This window comes from Centruroides sculpturatus, unplaced genomic scaffold, assembly GCF_000671375.1.
Source record: "Centruroides sculpturatus isolate CEXI.00-Female unplaced genomic scaffold, Cexi_2.0 scaffold55, whole genome shotgun sequence".
In the NCBI taxonomy this organism is placed as follows: Eukaryota; Metazoa; Arthropoda; class Arachnida; order Scorpiones; family Buthidae; genus Centruroides; species Centruroides sculpturatus.
Genome location: NW_019384374.1, coordinates 1,295,123 through 1,306,092, shown reverse-complemented (window position 1 = coordinate 1,306,092; position 10,970 = coordinate 1,295,123). Strand labels below are relative to the sequence as shown.

General features: G+C 41.6%; 2 protein-coding genes across 4 annotated transcripts in view; both read left to right on the top strand.

Moving 5' to 3' along the window:
* Positions 1 to 291: 291 nt before the first annotated feature.
* LOC111616602 lies at positions 292 to 4,042 on the top strand. Of its 2 annotated transcripts, XM_023357998.1 has the most exons (7): positions 292 to 1,319; positions 1,580 to 2,222; positions 2,506 to 2,720; positions 2,795 to 2,990; positions 3,060 to 3,158; positions 3,337 to 3,462; positions 3,575 to 4,042. In XM_023357998.1, exons 1-7 carry the CDS (start codon positions 465 to 467, stop codon positions 3,706 to 3,708), a joined length of 2,268 nt encoding a protein of 755 aa, XP_023213766.1. In that variant the 5' UTR covers positions 292 to 464; the 3' UTR covers positions 3,709 to 4,042. The 2 variants fall into 2 exon arrangements, 1 of the variants encoding a protein (XP_023213766.1); XR_002755283.1 differs by lacking the exon at positions 3,575 to 4,042 and having other exon boundaries at positions 3,088 to 3,158; positions 3,337 to 3,453.
* Positions 4,043 to 7,713: 3,671 nt separating this feature from the next.
* The window catches only part of LOC111616587, a 6,203-nt gene continuing 2,946 nt past the window's right edge, over positions 7,714 to 10,970 (top strand). Inside the window, exons 1-7 of one of the 2 annotated variants that reach the window (XR_002755279.1) lie at positions 7,714 to 7,944; positions 8,250 to 8,434; positions 8,577 to 8,753; positions 8,823 to 8,939; positions 9,023 to 9,183; positions 9,272 to 9,620; positions 9,705 to 9,868. Coding sequence is in view for 1 of the 2 variants with exons in the window: in XM_023357988.1 (XP_023213756.1) it covers positions 7,737 to 7,944; positions 8,250 to 8,434; positions 8,577 to 8,753; positions 8,823 to 8,939; positions 9,023 to 9,183; positions 9,272 to 9,620; positions 9,705 to 9,806 (1,299 nt within the window). In the remaining variant the exon portion in view is untranslated. Of the gene's footprint in view, positions 7,945 to 8,249; positions 8,435 to 8,576; positions 8,754 to 8,822; positions 8,940 to 9,022; positions 9,184 to 9,271; positions 9,621 to 9,704; positions 9,977 to 10,970 lie in introns of those variants that run through there. The other variant, XM_023357988.1, reaches the window with a different exon arrangement.

The following is a 10,970-nucleotide window of genomic DNA, read 5'->3' as shown; positions in this document are numbered from 1 at the left end:
TTTTTTCCTTGGCATATACATGGCTAAGATTTTGTATGAATGATTTTCATGAGCATTTTGACCGAAACAATGGTATTTTATAATGCCTAAAAATGCTTATTTTGACGTTGCTGCCTATTTTTGCCTAAAACACAAAGTTTAGTTTGTTTTCATATTTTTAAAAAGTTTTTACTAATTTTTCGTTTCATTTTCCGCAAAGGTTTACTTTAATTCTTAAATTAAACTGCTTAAGTTTCATTTTTCTTCTGAAAATGCAATCAGACAAATTCATTTTTTTTAAAATTTATTTTTCGTAATTCGCTTTTATTTATTAAATGTCTATTGTTATTTTGTAGTGCGTTATTTGTCGTATTAGTGAGTTTAGAACGGAGGAAGAGGAAGTGTTTGTTTGTTAGAAAAAAAAACAAAATAGCAATCTTGTTTGTCACGTGATCGGGTATCCTTTATAAAAGAGATGACCTGGGATGGACGGCGAGTTAGAAATGAGAACGGAGAAGTTTGGAGTGGTTCTGCTGGTGTTTGTTGGTCACGCGTGGTGTAGGCAATCGGATGAAGACGATACCAGGAGCGTACGAGTTAATTACGGAGGATGGAGACCCATTAGGGGGAGGAATCATTACGCTAGGAAGCTGAACGACTCGAAAATCGACCCCTCTCAAAGAAACTTATACGTTGTAGTGCCGAGTGAATTAGTTAACGCCGCGAAGGAGCCTGTTAGAGAGCAGCCAAAACACCATCAAGAAGATTATCACGCGGCAGAATCTCAAGTTAAGCAACTGAGAGCGTTGGATGCCGAACCGTTCCCCGTTTCGGAACCCATTACAGATTTGAGGACTTTCATTGGTGCTAAATTCGAAGACCAGCACGTGCAAGAATCTCAACAAAGTGAAGTCTTTCATCAAACTATTTTTCCTGGTAAACCACCACCGTTTAATGGAGAACGAACCAAACTTCATAATAATCACCCCGGTCAGAAAGAAGGAAACGATCCAACGTTTGAAATCAGTCATCAAGGTGTATTGCAGTTAAAACCCATCGGTATTATTCCTAATTTTCCAAATACGGGACATTTTCAACACGCGGAAGATCTTAATGTTCAAGAGAATAATCTTCACGGTTTAAGAGGATTTAAACAAGAAGGAGTGGAAGTGGCACAGGAGCAACGTCCTCATCCCAATTTCCACAAAAATGACCATCACTTTGGATTAAGAATACGTAATCAGGAGACAAAATTAGTAGAGGAGAAGTTTAAACAACAGAATTTTGCAGATAACTCTGAGAGAATTCATCCTAACGCTGAAGGATACGAAAATATTGAGGTTAGTATTCATTTTTTTTTTTTATAGATTATGTTACCAGTTTTCCTTAATACACGTTAAATTAAATAAAATTTTAATAATACACGTTTTATATACAATATATACAATACAATACAATATATAAATTGATATTTAAGGTGTCGTTATTGTTTTCTAAGAGTCTTTTCCTGCTAACAAATGACCCATAGTCTGTTGTTAGCAGGGTGAGTCCATTAATTAAAAATATAATTAATGAATCTAATTTTATGTATATATTATAGTATTTTGAAGGTCATTCAAGTGTCCATTCAAGTGAAAAGCGTTTACCTCCTAAACGCTATCATCCCTCAATTCGTCCCAACTCTGCCAACCAGCAACTGTTTCAATCTAACAATGAACACCAATCATCTGTAGTTACTAACATAGGTCAACAACCATCTGTCGTTAATGATAGAGAGCATCAATCATCTGTCCATTTCCAGAAAACACTCAGCAGTCAGTTACATTTTGGAGAAAATACAGAACCGAAGGACCACTACGAGAAAGGCGAAACGCGATTTATTTCGCAGATCGACAAAACTGTAAATGCTCATCCTTCTTCTCGTCCTTATCCGTCCAGAGGCACATATTTTCCACCATTAATAAACCCGAACATCAATGTAGAGCCGAATAACGCCGTGCCTTTTCAGCCTTCTTTTAGACCTTCCGTCGGCCCAGCCGTTCCTCATGGTATAAGACAAGAATTTGTTTCTGCTCCTCAACCTCCGCAACAACCATTGCCGAACTGTGCACCAAGGATTAGCAACGAAAACCATAATCTTGAAAATTCTTTAGAAGAGATCACTGAACGATACGATGCAAACTTGCTGTTTCAACACGTTCCTCTTTCTCAAAATGGATTACTGCGATTAATATCAGCTGGAGGTAGGTATTTTTCGCTCTTCCCTTTGTATATTGACACTAAAAAAGTCTCAGCTGTTGAGTATTCGATCAGATCCTCGCTGGGATCAGCCTCCACGATGGGACAAAGGGATAGAAATTCGATCTGTGAAGAGCCAAAGTTTGCTCTTCACTCGATCCCTGATCTTAACATTAATTAATGACTTCATTGCTTTAGATGTGCTTTAATAATTATTATCTTGTATATAGAAATGCCACTCTGCAATTACTCGAAACGTCAATTTTTATTGTAATGTTTTGCTTTCAGGCCCGTATACTTTATTCCTACCATCAAACGAAGTAATTTTGCGTTTGCCACAACCACTTTTACAAAAATGGAAAAGAAATCCTCAGGCATTGATGTTTATTCTTCTAAATCATGCCGTTCATGGAAGAGTTACACTTTCAGATCTGCGTGAGAAAAGACTCGTGGAGTCCAAATCAAACAATGCACTCTTATTTATTAACGATTACAGGAACGAAGTAAGCATCTTATGCCTCTGTAAAGAAGGCAGGTATAGCCTGAACTAGTTTTAAAATGTTGTCTTGCCTTCCAGACAGTTACTATCAACGGAAGAAGGATAATAACAGCTGATATACCAGGTCCACACGGAGGTGCCATACATATAATTGATGGAATTCTTCATCCGCCGGCCGATAAAGACATAATAGATACCATCACGGTCTGTGATAGATTTGATGGTTTCCTTACTTTAGCAGATGCTGCTGACGTTACGGGATATTTACGTGGAGGTAAGTAACAATTATTACGTAAAATTTGTATAAAAATTTAATATATAACCGATTGATTTTACTTACAAGCGGGACCATTCACTCTATTTTTACCAAGCAATGATGCTCTGATGAAGATCGAAAAAGAGGACATGGACATTCTTAAATCTAACATCACTGCTCTTAGAGGTAATACCACTTGGCAAATTAACATTTGCCAAGTGGGCAAATTAACATTTGCCCTGCAAAACGTTATACCCTATTTGTTGGGTTATCTAATTCTGTCTAAATTAACATTTGTTGATTGAGAAATTTAATAAAATTATATTTCATCGAAATCGTCCTCATATTTTTGTGTTCTTTTTAGAATTTCTCCTGTATCATATTCTGGAAGGTGTATATTATGGCGGCGACTTACTCGATGGTCAATATTTACAAACTGCATACCAAGAGCATTCAGTTAAAGCTGGAATTAGGGTCGATGGTTGCTACAGTAAGTATATTTTAACTTCCTGCAGATAACACGCTATTTTCTTAAAAATAAGACTTTAAACATACAATAATCACAAGTAATTCATTCCTAAAAGTACAAAATTCACTTTCAGGGCGTTTTGCCGAAGTCAACAACTCTCCAGTGTATCGTGCAGATATTCCAGCAAGAAACGGTGTAGTTCACGTTATAGATTGGGTTATAAGACCCACGGATTTAGACTGGTGCGAAGGAATGGTATTGCCATGAAGAAGCAATGACTTCAATTACGAACTCAGGGACAAATAGCAATTCGATAACATTAACATAGGCTAATTTTTATTTTATAATAAAATGTTTATATAGATTTTGCAACCAATTTTTCAGGCCTATGGCAATTTGTGTTCAGTTATCGATTTTAACAGTTACGAAATACTTTTTTACAATCTTGTTCTTATTTAAATGAGAGAAAATCAAGTTTAATTACTTTCCTTGTTTTCAAATAAGTTAACATAAACTTTAAACTTTTTCATGTTTTACTCAGATAATTGTCATTGGAACACTTTTTATTAAAATTATCGCTCTTTATTATTATTTATATGTTTCGGTAAATGAGATTTCTTCTTGCATATTTCTTTCTCATTATTCTTAATAAATATTAATTATTTTTGCTACTGTTTTATTTACTCGATTTTTCGTTCTGATGGCACTAACAGGGTCTTTTTCCGAGTCCATCAAAGACATACTGATAACAAGTAAGAGTGAGGGACAATCTCGATATATCTCGTCGGATCACCCATGAAGATATGTGAAAAGTTCCTACTTAAATTTGATACTGAATCTCATAGAACAGCTTAGAACTCCTTTACAGACTCGGCCATCTATATCTTTATTATTAAAATATGGATCTGTGAACGTACCCAATTTTGATATTTGAGTCGATACAACTTTTGTACGACAAGAAATGTTCATCTTTGACAATGACTTTAATTGTCATATGTCAATTTCTCTTATAATACCCTACACTTTTAAGCGGCCGGATGGCCGAGCGGTTAACTCCTCAGCCTTCCACTCTAGAGATTCAAGAATGGTGAGGAATTGAGGATTCAAGAATGAATACGTCTGGCTCAATTCCTCACATCCACAGATGGTGAGGGATTGAGCCAGACGTATCCGGGATTCATGGTGAGGGATTGAGCCAGACGTATCCGGGATTCATGGTGAGGGATTCATCTGTGGATGGTGAGGGATTGAGCCAGACGTATCCGGGATAAACCACTCCAAGAAAACTCCAAAGGTTTTCGACTACTCGGATTCGATCCCGGGTTCCCAAGAGCGGCAGGCTGAAGTCTTAACCGTCTCAAATGCCACCATTTTGTTTACATTAAATTGTAAGAATTGTCAATATTTTAAGATAAACTAATTTACATTCTTTTAGTAGCGACCTGCTTTTTCATTGATTCTTAATGTCGAGAACTGGTATGATTAGAAAATATTGTTAAGTTAATGAAATCATTAATGCGAAAATAAGTAAATGTAAATTCTATAGACGAATAAACTATTCGTTTCAGAGGAATATTGACAGTGGATAGTATGTATTATTTAATATAATGAGACGGCCGAACGGTTAAGGTGGCAACCTACCACTCTGGAAAAACGGAATCTGCCAAGGAATGATAACTCTTACAGGACTTTCTATAAGAAAAAAACTAGCCACTATTTAGGTGTTAGACTCGTGAAGAAAACCCGTTTATGAAGCGTAAACCCACTATCAGTGTCCAGTGATTTTATCCACTTGCCACTGGTGGGAAACATTTATTTATATATAACATTCATGCTAAACAGAGACTTTAGCGATACAGAAAATACTGCTTAATATGGGCGCCATTTTGATGATGTAAAACACGAACGGTTGAACAGTGTGTTTAACGGCCAATTATAATTAATCCTCTGCAACCTTCTCACGTGCAGTTTAATACTGTGTTTCAATGCTGCCAAATTTGCAATTTGTCTTTGATAAACCACACTTCTGAAGTGTCCTTACAACCAAAAATCATAAGGATTGAGATCCAAAGCACCAAAATTTTGTTTATTATGTTATGGTAACGCCACAGTTGGGCGATGCCTTCCGGGAGGTCTTTTTAAGGGAAACTGGCACCTATTTAGACATTACAGACGTGGAAAAAACCCGGAAAACTCCACGTGGTCAGCCTGTCTGAGCGAGTCGTGAATCCGCGACCGAACTCTCAGTGTTCAGGGTAAGAAGACCGCTTGGCCACTGGTGGGCACAGCACCAAAAGGGCTATGGTGAGTATTGATAGATACTAATTTTTTTTTACGGAAATGACTACTGCATATCCTGAAATATCACCTGACAAATTTACTTGCATTTGTATTACTAAATCTTTCTGCAGACAGCGTTAAATAAGGGTACATTAATTACTGCCAGGGTGCGAGTGGCTAAATCACCGAACACTGGTAGTGGGCGTTCGGACATTAGGGCTCGTGCTTGGCCAACGAGTTGGCCACGAGGAATTTTCTTCACGTTAGCGACACCTTAATGGAAGATAGTTTGCCATAGTCCTCCCAGGTGGTATCCGCCAACGGGAAGGTTGTCCACGTGTCGCTTTGCCGTATACAAATAAACCAAACCAAACCTTTTTCTGTAATGGTGCTGTTTCTGTTTATACTTAAATGTAAACAATTTTAATGCTATTTGCAAAATAATTTTATACAACCGATAATCCATTTTTAATGTAATTTTAAATTTTTACTAGATTTTATTGTCTGGCTTATTTATGCGATTGTAATGTATTTCCTTTTTACCTTTCGTGTTTTTTAATGATGTAGAACTTTTAATGCTTTTTATTGTAATTTTTATTCGTTTTGCTTTTCTATATGGGATATTTTCAGGGGTAGGTGTGTACCGCACCGGGCCCCTGGAAAGCGATAGGCCCATGGGAGCCCCAAAATCACAGGAAAAAAAGAACCGAAAAATTTTTCACGGCAATCAGAACAAAGCAAAATTTGGCATTTGGCTGCTGGAGCCCCTATTACAGTCGACCCCCCTATAAGATATAGATACGTTTCATTCTTTAGGAATCCGATTTCTTACGAATCCTTCCAATCACAACCCGACACTTGTCAAGTTTACGGACTACGGCTGTTTGAAAGATTTTCTTCCATAAAATTAATCGATTCTAGACTAATCCGACTCAACACTTCCAAAATACGTATATTTTTTTTTGGAAATAATCCGTATAAACTACGCTATAAATAAAAAATTGTAGGATTACTTACGGAGTGTCACCATTCGGTAAGATGTACCCTCCGAATGAGGGGGTAGCCATCAGGGCCGGCCATCGGGGGGGTGCGGCGGATGCTGTGCACCGGGGCCCCGCGATTGAGGGGGCCCTAACATTGTCAGGAATGCGCAAGAAAAGTCGACAATATTCCTATCGTTGTCAGTATGACGAAAAGTACATTTTATCGTAAACATTATTATTGTAATCTCTGAATTTCGACAATCTTCAAACTAATTCTCGGTGATGCGAATGTTTAGTTTTTGTTATTTGATTCGGGAAACTCCCGAGAATCCCCACCTAAATTCGACTTTTTAAAAAAAATCTCAATACCATATAGCCCGCGTTAAGAAATGAAATAATACTGTGGCCGTCGGCCATATAAAATTATATGTATATTTGCATATAGTCGTANGCCGCTAAAGGTTCGCCTACGGTATATCCGGTCACGTGACATCGTGGTCTCTACCGCGCGCGCTGTCGCAGACGCCTTCCTTAGGTCTCTGTCTCCTCGCGAAACCCCGTTCCGCCTTCGCGGTCGCCATCTTTCCCTTCCACGCTGGTCCGCGTCATCCGCCTGAAATCGCCATCTGTTGCCTGTAAATACAACTATACAATATTATTTATTAGTCTTATTTTCGCCGGGCCGCGAACCCGGGTCTATGTTGACTGTAGTCCAAGCCTTTCTCCACTATTCCAGCACGTCCGCTTACCAGAAATATTCGGAACTCATATTTGAGACAAATGAGCCCAAGGACAGCACTGCGCATGACAGCCAAATCACGTGGTCGTTCCTCAGCCATAGAGATGCAGTGCTCCGCGGGCCAATGGGGCGCGCGGTCATGTGACACTCGGACCCGTCTTTCGAGGCTTCGCGGGCCAATGGGGTGACGACCGCGGGTCACGTGACACTCGTAACCGTTTCCCGCGGTTATATAAGCGTACTCGCCTTTATATCCTCGAACCCAGTATTTGTTAAGTGTTGGAAACTGCAACATGCCTTATTCATGTGATATTTCGGCGTCTCCCGTTATGGATCCCGCCACAATATTCAATAATATAACATCTTACAGTTTTCTTCGCTATCTCCCCACCGAAGAGGCTGCACAGACGTTTTGCCATCTTGTGGGGCTCATCCTCAAGGGCTCATTCGTGCCCCATCCGGACCTAACCGGTTTCTTTCCGCCATGTCCTAAGTGCGGAGGTAAGCCTTTTCTCGATTCCCGCGTTTACACGAGTGCTATCTGCAGCTATGTAGGTTAATGCTACTAATGGTTCGAAAATGGCGTCGCTTCGGTTAGGTTCGTTTCGTTTTTGTTACATTAGCTACATTTTTATCCGTCTGGACCACAAACCGTCGGAAGTACGGCCATTTTGAAACCATGGATAACAGTAACCGCTATCCTGTTTCGATATTTGACCCGTGGGTTAATAGTAGTAGTATTGGTAAACCTTAACTGCCAATATTTCAATTTACTAGTTTTTCGATATTTTTGTCGTAATCTTTAGGCACTATGCGGAAGGAACCGGCTCCATCTGACAGGTTCGGATTCGTCTACCGCTGTGAAAAAGTACAGCAGAAAAAGAAGATGAGGAGGCGGACTGGCGGCACCGTCTTCAGGGCCATGTGCACTGGTTCCCTGTCTTGCACCCACAACACCTTTTTCGAAAGGACACAGCTGACAGCCCAAGAGGTATGACATTTGAAGTCGCTCGCGAAACGTGATCGCAGAATCGGCGGTTTCTTTTTCTCTGGGTCACGTTACGCTATGCATTTCTGTAGTTTGATCGTATGGCTTGAGATGATATGTGTTTTGTTGGTTTTCTATTTTACAGGTGCTGATGCTTGTCTATTCGTGGGTCAAGCAGGAGCCGGTCACCGTCGCCGCGGAGGAATGCGGCGTGGCCCCCAAAACAGCGGTAGATTGGTACAATTACTGCCGTGAAGTTGCGGAGGTTTTCGTCTCCCACCAGCAAAACATCCAGCTCGGGGGTGAAGGCATGACCGTCGAGGTGACCATCGACCCACGTTTCTGACTTTGCCGAAATGTCTGTCTCTATATTCGTATGTTTTATTTTCAGATCGACGAGACCTTCACCCGGAGGCGAAAATACAACCGCGGCCGCGTAACTAAAGGCACCCAAATCACCATCTTCGGTGCCTATTGTCGGGAAACAAAAGAGGTGATGTACTGGCATGTAAGTAGTAGCCAAGCATTATTATTTCCTTTTATTTTTTAGTTTTTGTGGAAGTTTTGTTATAGTTTCTCGTATTCTTTCAGGTGGACAACAAGAGCCGACGGGTTCTCTGGAGCCACATGCTCAGATACATCGCCCGCGGTTCCATCATTGTTTCCGACAGCGCGGCCCAATATCGCGGTTGTACGACGATGGGCTTCTCTGAACATAAGACCGTTAATCACAGCCAGCGGGGCCCCGGGAGGTAAGGAAGATAAAACTGCAATGTGTTATGTGAAAGAAATGAACAAGCGTTATTGAAAAGTGACATTTTTCTTTTATTTTCCGAGCAGATTCGTCGACGCCGATGATCCCGAGGCCCACACTCAGAACATCGAGTGCAGAAATCGCTGGCTGAAGAAGTCCATCAAGTCGCTCCGCACGGACAGGAGCCTGCAGAGCTACAACTGTACGTACGTGTACAGGACGCGGGTCCTGTCCCAGTTGCCAACAACATCGGCAAAATTCCGGCAGTTCATCGGGGACATCGTGGCCGTCTACCCGGGCCCCGGTCGTCAGGGTCTCCAACTCCGGACGATCGGTGTGCCCGTGGATCAACATCTGCCGCCGGACGAGCCCTATTTCGATGTTCCCGTGCACGAGGGCGACGAAGAGGAACGGCAGGGGGATGACGACCGCCCAGTGAGTAGTGCAGCTTGTGTATATTGCGCGTGACCAAAGGATACCTATTTGCGGATGTGAAACCTGGATTATGTGATTTTTCAGACAACATCGGGCGCCAACATCTTCGTCATCGACCCCCAGGACCTAGCCGAGGCGGGGACCAGCGGCCTCACCCCGTCCTCACCTACGCAACATCGGGAATAGGCTAGGCGTCGCCAGGTAGCGAAAGGATGTGGCGGGAGACGCAGGAGGAAACGCTGTTGAAGGTGAGTGTACAATCTGGTTTCAAAACGGTTTTCTATTAGCCTAAGTAGTGACAGTCACCTCCGGAGAGGTAGGTCAGGTGTTTTGGACAAGCCGCGAAAGCGGCGCGTAGTACTAGCCGACCGTGATCGAAACCCGAGTGTGTCGGCGAATGAGGGCCCTAGGCCCCGAGGTCAAGGATGAGCGCGGGGTCGTGCGAAAAGGACCTAACTCGGCAATAATTAGACTGCAGTAACGTTAGAATAGGTCGATAGGCTTAGTAGAAAGAGCGACGCGACTCGTCGATCCCGATCGCCGGAAATGACATAGGCAACTCTTTACAGGGCTATATCTCGTAAAGGGTCGCGCGCAGGGGTATGGTTCCTTTGACTTTTTCGTTCGCACGGAGGGGTCTTCAATTCGGGGGGTCGCCGAACCGCTCATTCGCAGGGTAAATTGTGGCTAACATGCGGTCACGTGACCCGTAGAACAATTTTCGGAAGGCTATATCTCGCGAAGGGTCGCGCGTACGGGGGTGGTTAATTAGACATTCATTGTTCGTACGGGGGAGGGCTACCCCCTCATTCGGAGGGTAAAGCCCTGGTCACACTATGCGATTTCCAGCCGCGCAGGCGACTGCAACCGCGACTGCTGTTCCCGTTAACTAGTAATCCTCCCTTGAAAACCGGCGCGACTGCAACCGCAACTAGAAACAAAAAGTTTGTTCTACTCGCGACGATTGCAAACGCGCATCCAATCAACAAACGCCTTTGTGCCACGTCATACAGTGACAACATTGAAAATAGTTCATCATCATGGTGGATAGTTAGAGGATTAATACTTTTACAGAATCGAGATTGATCGAGCTTATTCAGGCTCTCGAATACCTGTGGAATTTTAATTCTTCGTTTTATCGAAGATTTTATCTTTTCGTGTATTCGCGCCAGCTCTATCAAAATAATCGCCTTTTTTCTTTTATTCATTCCAGAAAAGGAACTGCTTGCTATTTTAATAAGAAAAGTGGCTAAAATTCCGTAAATACTCTGAAGTAGAACGTAAAATATCGGCAAACTCACGAAAGTAGTCAAAAACAAGCTACTGTAATTTTATTGGTTTATTATAGGG

Excerpts from the sequence above, each read along its gene's own strand:
- LOC111616602 (XM_023357998.1), top strand. The coding sequence starts at position 465 with ATGGACGGCGAGTTAGAAATGAGAACGGAGAAGTTTGGAGTGGTTCTG. Across the intron at positions 2,223-2,505 it reads GCGATTAATATCAGCTGGAG|GCCCGTATACTTTATTCCTA; the intron begins GTAGGTATTTTT and ends TTTTGCTTTCAG. Across the intron at positions 2,991-3,059 it reads TACGGGATATTTACGTGGAG|CGGGACCATTCACTCTATTT; the intron begins GTAAGTAACAAT and ends TTTACTTACAAG.